The sequence below is a fragment of the Chionomys nivalis genome, chromosome 11, assembly GCF_950005125.1.
Source record: "Chionomys nivalis chromosome 11, mChiNiv1.1, whole genome shotgun sequence".
Classification (NCBI taxonomy): Eukaryota; Metazoa; Chordata; class Mammalia; order Rodentia; family Cricetidae; genus Chionomys; species Chionomys nivalis.
Genome location: NC_080096.1, coordinates 37,878,138 through 37,891,198, shown reverse-complemented (window position 1 = coordinate 37,891,198; position 13,061 = coordinate 37,878,138). Strand labels below are relative to the sequence as shown.

The window sequence follows — 13,061 nt, the reverse complement described above, 5'->3', positions numbered from 1 at the left end:
TCTAGATCTAAACTTAGCAACAACAGGGATTTAAAATCCCTTCCTGACCTTTAGTTTAGAGAGGTGAGATGTAAGAGGTAGACATGCTTTATTAGAACCATAGTCTTGTGTTTTGGTTTCCAGATTTCCAACACACTAGTAAGAATGTCCAAAAGTATATGTAGTAAAATGTTTCAGTGTATTAGTTCCAATTCTATTGACTTTTACCTTAAAAGTGGATTGGCAAACACCTGTACTTTCTGTTGCTAGTACTTGTTTCCCGCTTGTCAGCGACGTCAGTGTGAAGAATACTAACAATACTTTTTATTCATTGTTGGTATCCATTTGAAGAAGGAAAAAAGTAGAATATATGTGCCATCTTCCTCATTTTCGCTTTTGAGATGTATGGTAGAGAATAATAAAGGATGCTATATGCAAAATGACTTCCAAAGTAAATCCTTAGGTGGCCTATTCATTCTGTAAAATTAGGGGTTCCTTTTGACAAAATTGATAGAGTTACATAAAGTTGGCAATTTTCCAATTAGTTCCTCTAAAATATTTTCAAATATTTATTTAATTTAATCACAAGGTATCTATTTCAAGAAAACATTAAAATCCTAATTGATGATGACACATAATTTAGATGCTTAACAGAACTGTATCTATTCACTAAGATTTTTTAAAAAAGATTCTTTTTATTCTGCTTGATAAAATTGTCTGATGTATGTTAAAATATCCCATCAGATATATCACAGAAGCTACACTTAATTTTATTTCCTCTTTATTGATTAAATATATTTCTTATATGTGGGATTAGATGTTATGTGGTTTGTTTTTTGTGTCTATTTGTTTTGTTTTTTTGTTTTTGTTTTTCTTTTGTTTGTTTTTAGTGCCAGAAAACGCAGAGAATGGAGGAGATGCCTTATCACAGTTTACAGCAGAGTTTTCCTCAAGGTAGGGTTAGGACATTAACTATAAAATTGATGTTCTCTTTTATTACTGTGATTTTTTTGGTGCAATTTTAATTTTAAATAATAAATTAGAGTATTCAAAGGATCTATTTATCTATCATACAGTATTGATAGAGGAATACATGCTATTCAGTGTGGTGTAACTAATAAACCATTTGTGGCCATGCAGAAATGTATTCCATTTAATAGATGGGTCACTCCTCTACTGACTTATGTTTCTCAAAGGACTAGGATATATCATACTAGTTTTTAGTATATCCTAGGGGAAACAAAAATCACTTACACAATACTAAATTCAGAGATAATTAAAATTTAATTGTAAGTGAATTTTTCTTTTAATTTTTGTTTTTGGATTCTTTAGCATTTCTTTTAAGAGTTTTAGTAAGTTCTTTATATATTTTGGAGTTTATTGAGGTGTTTTAAGAGACTTCTTACTATTTAATTTTCAATTTGACATAAATGATATTGTTCTTTTAGTGTTATTTTTTCTGGCAATACTATAATATGGAAACTTTATAATAATCATTTTTCTATGGTAGAATTCCCAAATAAATGAATGAGCTAAAATGAGAAAAAGTTATTGTAACTCCAAAATCTGATGAAATTAAGTAGCCAAGAAGTACTTCTTGTGATACAGATTCATGATATTTATTAAACCTGTTTACTTACTGCTAAAAATTCCAGTGTTCTAATATATTAGTACAGACCAAGAAGAATTTTTAAAATTTACATATATCATTCAGGCATTAAAAGAAGTTATTTAATATTTGGTTTGTTCTAGATATTAGCTGCAACATTTGCTTACCAGTCATTGATTCAGTTTGTGTGAGGCTTTGGTATGAATTTCAAACATTTCTTTATTAATATTCATAATTTTTCCTATAGATATGGTGACTGCCATCCTGTATTTTTTATTGGCTCATTAGAAGCTGCTTTCCAAGAGGCCTTCTATGTGAAAGCCCGAGACGTAAGTCCAGCTTTCCAGATTCTGATTAAGATTGTACTGTATTGTTTACCACTTGGTGTGAGGCAGTGTTTCCTCTTTCTTACAGTGTTGAGATTGAAGTCTTGATTTTTTCCATTCATCTACCAACCTAATCTTCACCAAGATGCCCATATCCATTGGTACATTATATTAATATCACCAGTAGCTTTGCAGAAGGACTTACGAGGGTTGGTGGACATATTTACAAGGAACTATATGTTTATATTGTTTTCAGTTATATGATAGAAATTTGTCTTCAGTCATTCCCAAAATGCTTATTCCTGTAAGTAGTCTAAATTTACCTGTAAAACTGCATTCTAAGCCCCCAGTGCATGACGGAACCTTATAGGACCAAGTGTGCAGATTCAGCATCCCTAAGCTAGAAATCATAGTCTAGATTGCTCCAAAGTACAAAACTGTTGCAGCTGCATGATCCTCAGAAGCTGTGAATTTCCAGTATTTGAATTAGGGACAATCACACCCATCCCTTTAACTTTTAACTTGAAGGGTCTCACTGAATTACAAACTGCCCTCAATGTACTTCTGTGGCCCAGGCCTTAAACCTGTTTCTACCACCTCCGTTACTTATAACTTATAAAAACTTGAGGATGCTAAGAGATTAAGACAGCTAATTAGGAATTTGAGAGATAGCTCCACACTTAGTGTACACTGCTCTTGCAGAGTAGAGTTTGGTTCCCAGAACTCATACTAGATGCATTTCAGCTAATGACAAAATAAAACAATTACAGCAATAGTCTGCAACAACAGTTAGATAAATGTAGGTTTTTCTCTCTCAAAATATTTTTATGTGTTCACCTTTCCACACTTCACAGCACATTTGTACAAGCAGCATCTTCACTGTTTCTCTTTAGGGGTCATAATGAAATATAATGAGGCTTACTTGAAGACAAGCACTGAAGTGCAATGACAGCCCAGCTTCTAACAAGATAACGCTGAATTACCAGTGGTTAGGCACTATGTGTAATACTATATATATAAGGATACTCGGGACAAAGAGATGATCCAGAGGGCCGTCTCTTTGCTTTTCTGTCACAGGAACTCCAGATTATCTGAGTGCCCAGTGTTTTTACATGGTGCCAGGGATCAAACTCATTTGAACAGCCATATCCTCAGGTTCAATCAGTACATTTTTATGATTAATTTTTATTTTAATTACTCAGATTCAGACTGGGAAATATTAACTGGAACAGAAAATAATTAAAACTGCATTATTTAGAACTAAGGATGTAACTTACTGGTAGAGTTTGTGCTTAGCATATGTGAGGTCCTGGTTTTGATTCCCAGCCCATACATACATACAAAACATTATTTTTAATCAATAAATAATTAAAATTTCATGCTTACTTTTAATGTGTATAGCAACTAAGCTTTTAGAGTTAAAAATTTAAACTTCACAGAAACATTAGAATATCTTATATGTTTGTTAGGTTTTGATGAGACCGTTTCAAACCAAATTATTACCCCTAATAATTTGCAAAACAAATTAATTTTGCAAAACAGTGAAATCTCCTACTTAACCACAATATGGTTGTTACTTAAAATAAGACTAATAATAATTCCAAACATAGATGCTTTCTCAATTTCATTTCAAAAGTTTCTATGTATACCTCACATGTTACAGCTTTAAATGCAGATGCTTAAATATGGTATTTATTGCCAACAAAAGAACTTTTATTAAATTGTCGTGGAGATTTATTCAGACTGATAATCTCCAGAGGAATATAAGCTCTTGTTTATTAACTCCTGGATATTTCTAATGAAACAATTGATCATATGCTCATATTAGTGTCTAGGTGTTTTAGCAGTGGCAAACTGCTGAAACATATACTTACATGTTTTGTTTATTAGAATCCTATCAAAATTTACTCACCTCTTAGGACTGCTAAATTGTCTTTATTCTTTCCTCAACCAGGTCATTTTTCTTCATTCATTTCCCATTTCCAATTTGTAGTTAATGGATAGTTTATAATATTTTTCTGTGCTAAAGAAAAACCACATGGTGGTCATATTGTTGAAAATCATCTAAGTCAATATACTTTTTACAATCATCAAGGTTTTTTTCCACTATTTTTTGGGATGACAGGAAACTGAGACTTGTTTTGAACTCTATGTCCTCCTGCCTCCACCTCCCAAGTGCTAAGAGCTCCAGCATATACCAGCATGTCCTATTGAGTAAATAGTAATACATATTTATATTTATATGATAAAACGTGAAAACCAAATCATTTCCTGAACCCTATAATTAGTGAGATAGGGACACTTAGACTATATATTTCCATTGTAGAGACAAGGAAACTCAGATAAGTGCTCTGACCTCCAGAGTTATAACAGTAGTAGATAGTAGAAGTGAAGTGACCGTTCATGCGCTCCACCACAAGCAGGTAGGGTTTGGGCTCCAGCACACATGCACGTCTGCTGTCCACTGCATTGTAGGACGTAGTGTGAAAGTCCTTCTGTTTCTAGGTTCCACACCTCCAAGTTAGCACAAATCACTTATTTTAATTAAAAAATGATTTTAAGAAAACAATTTGCCAATGTTCAGACATTTTAAAGCAAGTGTGACTGTTAGTTACTGTGGCACTTTGCCTAAATTTCTTTCATCTTAAATATCATGTTTAATTTAAACTTTAGAAGGCACATTAATTTTACCAGGGCAACAGATGAGCCTCAAGCACCAGCTTTCTTCACTAGAATTGAGAAATTGAGTTCCAAGAGTAAATAAAAACAAGATTGAAGGTTTAAATCCTCTACTAGGCTTTTTGAACTTATATACTCATTAAATGTTTATTGGAGTGGTGGGATTACAAAGGATTTAGGGAGCTTCATCAACTGGTATATAGTTAATCACTAAGTAAAACACTACATTTGATAAAGTGTTTCTCACGATGCCACATTCAATCCATCTTAATGAAAACTGCTTCCAGCTGATTTCATTTGAGAGCACTTGTCGGAGAGAGTGTTCACGGTTCCTCTGTTCCTGAAGTCTTTAGTACTGGCTAAAGCAGATCCAACATATTATGGATTCTTACATACTTCTGACTTTTGATAACACCTTCTTCAGCTTTATATACAATCTTTCTTGCTCCTTACTATAAAGGATGGTCATTCAATTAAGAGTTATAAATATTTATCACATGTTTACTTAGCGTGTGGTATACAGAGATTTCCTTATTCTGACAATTCAGAGTTTAGCCAGTAAAATAAGGCAATATTAACAGATCCGTATAGTACAATGTAACATAGAAGCAATGAGAACAGTTATCTTGTCTACAAATAAGAGGAGATAAATCTAATCTGATTCTTAAGAGGTAGTGAAATGGGAATCTCACATTGTAACCCACTCAGATCTCACACTTCAGAGCCTCCTACTTTAGCTGAGATTGAGGTCATGTGGCAGTATACCCAGCTCTGATGAGAACCTTAGAATAAGAATACTTGGGCAAATGACAGTATTCTGGAAAGTTATGCCAACCAGGTGGTACGTCATACTTTTAATCCTAGCACTTGGGAGGCAGAGGCAGAAGGATCTCAGTGAGTTCGAGGACAACTTGATCTACGGCGTGAGTTCCAGGAGAGCCAGGGCTACACAGAGAAACCCTGTCTTATTTAAAAAAACAAACAAACAAAAAAAAAAGTTATGCCAATAGAAGATGAAAATTAGGAAAGTATAACCACCTTGATGTTACTTGGACAAAAAATAAACAAAGTCCAAGTTAGAGTTACATTGCAGGTATAAAACTGGGAAGATCAATGGACTGAGTTTTCCCAAGAGTTACCACTGACCGCTCCTTAATTATTTGAGAGTTTTTGATAATTCTCCTGATAACTCGCTTTCTTTCCTGCTGCTGCCCCTGATGAGTTTTCTTATACTAGAAAGTGTGCCCTGAGGAATGGCCGGAGACAGCGGTCAAACCCCTGCCAGAGTTGTCTCACAAGTGGGAATTGTGTCTTTCCCAGGCTTCCCCGAGAGACTGGGCTTTGATACCAGTGATATTGTTGCAAGCCTCTAAATCTGACTTCACACCTAGGGCTTTTTCTAAATATTATTCCTCATTTAAGGAACCCAGTGCTCAAGTCCCTGTTTTCACCTAGTGTTCTATTGACCCAAAGAACAGATTTGAGCTTGCCTCTAAACTGAAGAGCCGCAGAATGAAGATGATGGCCATATCTGCTGTTTGTAGTGGCTTGAGAATTAATTGGATAACTACTTAGGGCCATGAGTAAGCAGTTTATGATAAATTTGAAAAAAGTTTATACAATAACAAACCAATTTTCTCATTGACTCTGAAATATCTCTGAAGGTAACTTCAGGGCTTTGAGAGTTCCTGTGAAAACCCAATCTCAAGTTGAATATTTCCCATTAACAGGATCTTTTTTATTATATTTAATTTTAAAAATTAACTAATCTTTAGGTGCTACCATTTCTACTGTCTCAGTCTGAAAAAAATCTAAATGACATCATTAATAAGTACTGTTTAAGAAAAATTCTGCCCAGATCTGAAATTACAGCTTTAGTTAGTGAGTCCTTCACATCCCATTGTGAGAAAACCAAGCAAACGGACTTCTTAATGCTTTGAAAAATATGTCTAGTCTGCCTATTTTTTAGGGTTTTTTTTCTATTGTATTTTTTAAATTACTATTGACTTTTTTGAAGGCAGACGGTGTTCTAGATGTCAGTTTTAAATGAGACGATAACATCCCACACACTTATAATGCTAATATTTTTTAGAAAAAATTATTTTCTCATTATATAAGTGCTTTTGGTATATATAATAATATAGATTCATTTTAATTAGAAATAAAAATTACTATGTAATTATGAACCTAGAAGTAGCAACTATTAAATATGCTTACTTTTAAAAAGAGATGGTTTAAGAATCTATAAACCTGTATGAAGGCTGAAAAGATGTTATTAAGTTCTTGCTGAAAAAGTATTGGGAACTGAGGTCTCATCTCAGGCACTGACAGAAACACTAAGCACTACAGTGCACATCTGTTATCCCAGCCATGAGCAGATGGTAACAGGTAGATCCCTGGAGCTGATTAGACAGCTAGCCTTACTGAGTCAGTGAGCTCCAGGGTAACTGAGAGTCTGTGTCCTGAGAATTAAGGTGGGGAGTGATTGTCATTGACACCAACCATATAGAAGACACTGACTCTGGTTTCTATAAACATGTGTGTATGTCCATAAATAAAAATACATGGACAGGCGACACACACACCAAAATTTGTTTGCTGGGCATGGTGGCACATGCTATTAATCCCAGCACTCCAGAGGCAAAGACAGAAGCAGGCAGATCTCTTTGAGCTCAAGGCTAGCTGGACCTACATATTGGATTGCAGGCCATGATGAATGTGGTTCTAAAGGCAAGTTCATTGAAAGTATTTGCAAAAAGAAAAAAATGAGGTCTCATACTAGTAACTTAATAGCACAATTGAAAGTTTTAGAATAAAAAGAAGAAATCACATGCACAAGGAGTAGGAAGCAAGAAATTTTCAAACTCAGGGCTAAAATCAATAAAAGTCGAAACAAAAATACAAAGAACCAATGAAATAAAGAAAATCAAAAATACTGACCAAATCCTTTTTCAAGTTAACTAAAAGATGGAGAGAGAATATCTACACTAACAAAATTAACAACAAAAGGAAGACATAACAAGAGACACTTGTTATGTTTTAAAATAGTTTAAAAACTTGTGTTCCACCAAATTGGAAAATCTAAAATAAATGTGTAATTTTCAATACTTATCACTTACCAAAGTTAAATGAAGATCAGATAAACATTTTAAATAGACCTGTAACCCCTAGTGACAAAGAAATGAAAAGTCTGTTAACTAAAAGCCCAGAGCCAGACGGTTTTAGCGCAGAATTCTACCAGATTTTCAAAAAAAAAGAATTGATAACAATACTCCTCAAGAGTATTTCACAAGCCGGGCAATGGTGGCGCACGCCTTTAATCCCAGCACTCGGGAGGCAGAGGCAGGCGGATCTCTGTGAGTTCGAGACCAGCCTGGTCTACAGAGCTAGTTCCAGGACAGGCTCCAAAGCCACACAGAAACCCTGTCTCGAAAAACAAAAACAAAAACAAAACAAAAAAAAAAAAAAGAGTATTTCACAAGATAGAAACAGAAGGAGCATTGTTGTATTTGTTTTATGAGGCCACAGTTACCCTGATACCCAAACCACATAAAGACCCAACAAAGAGAGTTATAGAAATTGTTATTTTATAAACGTAGATGCAAAAATATTCAATAAAAACTTGGAAACCAAATACAACAACACATCAAAAAGATCATCCACCATGATCAAGGAGGCTTCATTCCAGAGATGCAGGGATGGTTCAACATACATAAATAGATTCATGTAATCTTCTATATAAATGTACTGAAGGATAAAAATGCATGATCATCTCATTATATATAGAAAAGACCTTTGACAAGATCCAATTTTCTTTTATGATTACAGTGGTGGTGGGGGAGGTTTTCGTGTTTAAGTTCTGGCACTGTAGTGCATGTCTGTAATCCTAGTTCTTGGGAGGGGGAGACAGGAAGATTAGGAGTTCAGGATCTTACTAAAATACATAGTAAATTAAATTAAAAAATTGCCTTACATACATGAGACTTTAATTTTTAAAAAATAGCAGAAGATAAAAACAAACACAAAAGCTAGCATGTTTCATATAAACACAGCCCTACCAACTAAATATGCTGTTCTATAATTAGCTGTTTTTGCTAAACAGAATGTTAGCACCATTTAGAATATGCATTATTTCTTCTACTTAGTTATCACAGTGCTCATATTATAGTTAGTGTTTAAATTAGTCAAAACTACATTAGCTTTATGATATGCTTGTTTAAAGCTTTCTTCCTAGTTTATTTTGATTTCATCATCTTTGATTTAGTAGTTTGCTTTTAGTAGCTAGACATTAAAGATATCAGGCAGATTTAGATTCGAAACTAATGTATATACCATCCTTTTATTTTCTTTGAATTTCATGCTGAAAATATTTTGGTAATGACCCTACCTTCATATTATGAATCTGTTTCCTAAATAATGAACAAATTGTCCTAATACGATGTTAGTGAAGATGTTTTGACTTGTTCAATTAGTCATAGGTAGAAGTAACAGAGCCGTGGGGCTAAGACATGTTTAGGTAGATATGTCATGAAATTCATGAACACCAGCAAAAACCTTTCTTTACTGTTGTTACTGTTGTTAAACAGTGGTTAGTTTTTGGAAGGTTTTGAAGAGGAGGGTATCACTTTCAGAGCTATAACACAGGAATGTGTGATGTAGTAGCAGTTTGTAGGAGAGGAGACAGAGACAGAGAGATCTGTGTGTGTTTATATATGTTCAGCGATTTAAAACCATGGTACAGTATAGTGCCATATAGTTCACAAACTTTCTGGCTCTAAATTTAACAGCCTGTTCTCTTCTGTGTCGCTCCATGTATGTGTATCTTAAAATAGCCACAGATTGCTGATTACTTTGAAATGTATACTTTTGAAGAAATCAAAAAATTAAACAAAAGAAAATTGTAATATAGACGAGCAATATAAATCAAAAGGCATTTTACAGAAGATAAAAGATAACCTATAAAATATAAAAATATATTTTTTCATATTTGAATAATATAAGAAACAGGTTAAAATCATTCTACTATGTCATTTTCTCAAAAATATTTTGATGCATATACTTACAAAAAAGAAGTTAAAAATGCTTATTATAGCAATACTTGAATAGCAAAAAAGAAAATATCTGAAATGTCCATCAATTAAAAACTAATTTTACATTCCTATAGTGAAATATTGAATAAAGCTCATTCATAGATATTGATGTAAGAGGATGTTCAAAATACATTAAGTGAAAAAAAGCAAGGAGCATGATAGTGTGTTTGTTGTGGCTGTTTTATTTTCTAAAAATTAAAATTGTGCATAATTGGTAGGTAAATAGATGAAAAATGTTCAAAAGAAAGAGAACTGGTTCACCTACTGATTCTGAAGTGTAACTCCAGCACCCTTGGCATTTTCTTAGATACACACTTCACTGTTATTATTCCAAACCCCAGTGGACAGTCTTCTCTGGATAAATTGACTGGCTCACATGCTAGTAAGAAAAATTTCTCCTACCTCATTGCTTGGGAAATAAATGCTCAAGCCATCCCAAGCAATAACCTCCATGCTTTCTTTTGTGTTCCTACTTGACCTTCTAAGAGCGGACTCCTTTTTACTAACTAGCTATACAGTGGAGCTTCCTGAATTAGCAGTCAGCCCATTCCCTAAGTGTAAAACACACACTAGCATATTTTGAGTCTTTCTGCTAGACAAAGAACTAACCCAAATATGTGTAACTTGTCTCATATTTCATGGGTTAATAATATAGTTCCATAGACTGGTCATTTTCCCCAATGACTTAAGTAGGTAAAAAATTACGATTGGCCTTTGTTATTTGTAACTGAAAGATAAACGTTAACAACAAAATAGCATCTGGATTTCTCTTTCTTTCTCTAAGTCTACAGGTCGTCTGTTTGGTTCTGGTGTGGCACATGACAGAATTTGAAACTCAGTTCTTTATCTTCCTTTACTACCAAGATTCAGGTTATGTCATCATTTGGGATGACTGCTGGAACGCCAACTAACACTTCTGCTGGAATTGTCTGGAGTTTAAAGAACCATGTGCTAGAAAAATAAGGAAAACTTAACTATTTCATTATCAATCATTGATTTACTTTCAAACAACAAACAAACGAAAACAAGAGATTCTTCCCTAAGAAAAGATGGAAACATTTAGGCCCTACTAACAGTCTCTACCATGAATATTAAGTGTGTGACTAAGAGTTATAGTGTGCCAGGTGCTTCGGTGGACATCAGGGGCAGAAGATTCATGAGTTCAAGTCCAGCCTGAGCTACATGGTCTGTCTTACAAAGCAAAATAAAAGGGGGATTAGGGGCTGGAGGCCTGGGGATTCAACTTGCCCGCTAGAGCACTTACTTAGCATGCATGAGGACCTAGGCTTAACTGATATGGAATCTCCCTCTGTATACTATGAATATGCTTTGTTGCCATCGGTTAATAAAGAAGCTGCTTTCAGCCAATGGCTTAACAGAATATAGCCAAGCTGGAAAAGACATATATAGAGATTAGGCGGAGTCAGTGAGACGCCGCCATGTAGCTGCCAGAGGAGAAAGACATGAGCCACCAGGTGGAACCTTACCATTAGGCCACAAGCCTCATGGTGAAATATAAAATAATAGAAATGGGTTAATTTAAGATATAACAGCTAGCTATTAATATGCTTAAGTCGTTGGCCAAGCAATGATTTAATTAATACAGTTTCTGACTGATTATTTTGGGTCTGGGTGGCCGGGAAATGAACAAGCAGCCACCAACAACACTTAACCCTTTCTGTACTGAAAAAAGTTATTACAGTTCTCTGTACTTGTCTTTATAATTCTCATCACCTTTTGAAATCTCTCTGCCAAACAATGCCTGATGGTGTCGTAGTTTAAAATCAGCTGAACATATTTGCACACAAATCATTGTAATTCCTTTGATTTTCGGCAATAATACATTATTGATATATTTTAATGAGAAATTAATTGTTAATTTATCTTTAGTTCTTCACTGCTGTAGTTTGTCCATCCCTTTGAATGTTGAAATAAATGAAATTAGTAGACTATGGACTATGAGTTCTCTGCCTTTCTACCCACCCCTGTGACAGAGGCAGGAGATGTTTGTTACTACCTTTGAAAGTATATATGTCATATTCTTATTATACTGACTATTCAACAAGCCAGTCTTTATTAGAGATATTGTTAACCCTCTCCAAAGATAATAGCAGATCAGAAAAATCCTGCTTTCCTTATGAGTGTGGTGTGTAAGTAGTGTTTGTATCAATCAGGGTCTCATTAGTGCCCACAGACACTACCACAGAGCTGTAACTTCAGTACTTTTAGAGGTTCTTTTCCCAGTCCTTGGTACTGTTTCCTAGTGTTCATCTTATAATACTGATGAGATAAGTTCTTTATTGTGGCCTGAGCGTATTCCTTGCCTCTGTGCTTCCTCCCCTAACCTGGCATGCTCCCTGAAGCATACCTACCTCTCTAGTTTGCTGTTAAGAGCCAGACATTTGAGCCCCTAATTTCTTTATTTAAAATACTTCAGTCACATGTTGGCCTTAAGCCAAGGCAATTCATGGCCTAAGTATTAAGTGTGAGCAATGAAAAGTGATGAAAGTCTACACCTGATGAACATTTGTCAGCTTACTTTGTGAAGAAAATTTGGGTTTACTTTACCCCTACTCTTCATCCCTCCCCTGTTTTCTGACTTCCCTATGGCAGCTTTCCTGTGTGAAATTCAAAAGCGCCTGTCTTTAGCATTTCAGAATGCTATTTTAACATCTGCTGCAAGGGTTGAGAAGACGGCATCATTCTGTCATTTCTTCATCGTAGGTGTCTGTTTCCTTTTGAAACATGTAAGAGTTTGGTTCCTGCCTATTGGTTTCTGAAATCATCTTTGAAAATTAAGCAAGGAAATCTGTTTCATAATACGACCTGCCCGTGGCTCTTTAATCTTTATGTACTTGCTTGCTTAGTTGTTTGTTGGCATTTTGTGACAGGGTTTCATGTAGCTGACCTTAAACTTGCTGTATAGTTAGGACTGGCTTTGAACTCTGGTCCTCCGCCCTTCAAATCCCAAGTGTTGGGCTTATAGTCCTTCACCACCATGCCTAGCTGATTGTCAGAGTTGGAGGGAAGGAATTTGGGAGGAGCTTGAGGAAGGAAAGTGAATGGAGAAAATGATTTAATTATACTTTAATTTAAAATATGTGAATAATAATAAAATTTAAGCTCTATGAGGGTTTAAATTGTTGTCATTAATACCCAAATCAAAACAGAGCATATAAGTATCCAAAAAATACTTGATGAATAAATAATTGAATGTGACTAAAAAAAACTACCTAAGAGTTCTGGGATTTGGCAAACGGATTTAGCACCAATAGTCATTTGTCAAATTTCTTCTTTGATTTTTCTTTTAATTTTTGTTCCATTTTTCTTCTTGACCCAGTTTTAAACATCAGCTTTCATAGTTTCAGCTCAAGTGTC

At 34.6% G+C, this 13,061-nt stretch overlaps 1 protein-coding gene across 3 annotated transcripts in view; it reads left to right on the top strand.

Annotated features, from left to right (window-relative positions):
- Positions 1-13,061, top strand: part of Faf1 (Fas associated factor 1) — a 310,745-nt gene that overhangs the window by 199,854 nt on the left and 97,830 nt on the right. For all 3 annotated transcript variants that reach the window (XM_057784436.1, XM_057784435.1, XM_057784434.1), the window contains 2 exons: positions 870-933; positions 1,836-1,917. In XM_057784436.1, the coding sequence (XP_057640419.1) occupies positions 870-933; positions 1,836-1,917 (146 nt within the window). The remainder of the gene's footprint in view (positions 1-869; positions 934-1,835; positions 1,918-13,061) is intronic.